Source organism: Diaphorina citri, unplaced genomic scaffold, assembly GCF_000475195.1.
Source record: "Diaphorina citri unplaced genomic scaffold, Diaci psyllid genome assembly version 1.1 scaffold974, whole genome shotgun sequence".
Taxonomy (NCBI): Eukaryota; Metazoa; Arthropoda; class Insecta; order Hemiptera; family Psyllidae; genus Diaphorina; species Diaphorina citri.
This window is the reverse complement of record NW_007378405.1, coordinates 68,540-71,189: the sequence shown is the minus strand read 5'-3', so window position 1 is coordinate 71,189 and position 2,650 is coordinate 68,540. Positions and strand designations below refer to the sequence as shown.

Below are 2,650 nucleotides of genomic sequence, written 5' to 3'. Positions count from 1 at the left end.
GGTTACTGAAAACCCAGTAATTTAGGTCAATAAATCTCAAGTCTGAAGTCTCTGTAGTCCGTATTCATACCTATATACGGAATTTGGATTGTAGAGTCACATTTGAAGAAAACTTTAAACTTCTACGATATTCATTTATTATTATAGACTGTTGATGATACTATGTTAATAGTATTTGTTGTAGCCGTTCGCAGGTTGTTAACCAGGTTTGTAATGTTTCAAGATGATCGATCTTTTTGATTTATTGCCGCTTTTGGTAAGTTTTAAGTTTACCATGATGGAATAATTGAAAAAAAAAAAAAAAAAGGAAAAAAAAAAAAAAAAAAAAATAAAAAAAAAATCCAAGGTGCCTAGGAATTTGGTGACATTCTCCACTATTCTAAGTCAAAGCTGTCACTTTAAAAGAAAAGCTGATCTATAGTCAGTACTGATCATAATTTCATTTGTCAGCCACGCCCTGTTGAGCCTACACAGGCCCTTCAATTAAATCGATAAATTTCGGGGATTTTCACTGAAAGTTCTTCTACTTTGAAATGGAAATCTGATTATTCTAGTATTACTACTTAATTAGTCACGCCCTATCACAAACTTGACACCTGATTTTGTAGCAGCTTGGATCCTTTGCGATGGGAGTTTTTCAAATGATCAAGTGGTGGCTGGCTACCTAAGGTTCTGAAGGAAAAGGATATTGATGAAGGTTCTGAAGGAAAAGGATATTGATGAAATGGGTAATTCTTCTCAAGGGCCTATTCTCTATTCCCATTCGTATGTCCTATTATATTGACCCTTATTAATTAACAAGAAAGCAATCTAAAAATACGTACGACCCAGAAAGTTTCAAGATTGAAATTTTCAAAATGCGAACTTCCCAAAATTCAGGTTAAGATAAAAAAGGGATATCTTATCAATTATTCAGGAGGTTATGTCCCGAACTTTTCGAACAATTTCGGAAAAGTTAAACATTAATTTTTTTCCTTCACTCCCCGCAGCCAAAATTAATTAAATTAATAAATTTCAAAATAAAGTATCACACCCATAGCAGAAAGTTCAAAAAAGGGATATCTTATCAATTATTCAGGAGGTTATGTCCCGAACTTTTCGAACAATTTCGGAAAAGTTAAACATTAATTTTTTTTCCTTCACTCCCCGCAGCTAAAATTAATTAAATTAATAAATTTCAAAATAAAGTATCACACCCACAGCAGAAAGTTCATACCTATAACATCTCTCAATTCGTTTCTTGAAAATACCTCAAGGGTCGAATGGAAATTCCGCAATGAGGTGGACATACATATTTTGCAAATAAGTCTTTTTCAAATATGAATATGTACCTAGAGTAACTACTTTGTATGTAGTCCAAAAGCCTAGAAGCCTAGATTTAATTAATGGGTCGAATGGAAATTCCGCAATGAGGTGGACATACATATTTTGTTCTGAAAGATTTTATTGAGGGTGAGTGTTGACTACCGAAAATCTATTATGAAAGACAATATTAACAGCAATATCATATTCCCACCTCTCAAAATTTAACACCAAAATTTTCAGATTGTTGAAATGATTGAATGAGATGATACCAATCCAAGTTATGTAAGGGCAAACACCCACTGTCGGTAGACCTGACGACAAGTACACCTGATCAGGTCCTCCTGTCAGGTCTACCTGATAGTGTGTGCTGTGTGGCCATCAAGTATCAGGTCGACCTAACAGGCGGACCTAATCAGGTGTACTTGTCAGGTCTACCTAGAAAAGTAATTTCTAAAAGACTCATTAGTAACCAACGTATTAATAGAATACACTTCTCAATACCACATTACAACTAATACAATAGAAGGTTTATGTAACTCATTTAATCCATTTTCATCATCAACAATACTTGTGTTCCTGGAAATGATTAAACAAGTATATTTTGTATGTGGTGAAGTGATATAAACATGACCGAGTTCCTCAGTGTCATTTACTGGATAATAATTGGATGTTCCAGTTTTATCACTGAATATAACATGACCAGCCTGGACCGATGACTGTTTCATGTTCTTGTGAATAATATCGAGAGTTGTCATTTTGATACACATTATTATTAGCACAATCGTTATTTGCATTGTACTTTCCCCACATTGTTACATTTTGTTCCCTCTTCCTTTGAATGTGAAAGTTGACAAATTATTCATAAATGTACATATTTATTAATATTTCCTGTTGTACACACTTAAAACTTTTGGCAAACACCCACTGTCGGTAGACCTGACGACAAGTACACCTGATCAGGTCCTCCTGTCAGGTCTACCTGATAGTGTGTGCTGTGTGGTCATCAAGTATCAGGTCGACCTAACAGGCGGACCTAATCAGGTGTACTTGTCAGGTCTACCTGATAGTGAGTGGCGGGCCTAAGGATTGAGAAACCATTTCACCCTCACTACGCGACTAGTCCTAAGTCCAAACAATCCTCAAGTTTGTATGAAAGTTTTATATCTTTGAGAAGAAAGTTAGTATCTCACAACCTGAGCAGAGAGAGAGCTTAAGAAAAACTTTCTCATGTGTATTTGTGTACGGAAATAAAAATGTAAAACTAAGTAGTTTGCATGTCATTGTATCGTGAGTGAATACATAAATACGTAAACAGAATGAAATGTTTGTTTAGCAAGTGCCTTCA

General features: G+C 34.9%; 1 protein-coding gene across 1 annotated transcript in view; it reads right to left on the bottom strand.

Moving 5' to 3' along the window:
• LOC113469159 overlaps positions 1-2,193 on the bottom strand; it is a 4,839-nt gene extending 2,646 nt beyond the window's left edge. The window contains exon 1 of the mRNA XM_026826647.1: positions 1,837-2,193. Within this exon, the coding sequence (XP_026682448.1) occupies positions 1,837-2,099 (263 nt within the window). The 5' untranslated portion in view covers positions 2,100-2,193. The remainder of the gene's footprint in view (positions 1-1,836) is intronic.
• Positions 2,194-2,650: the final 457 nt, after the last annotated feature.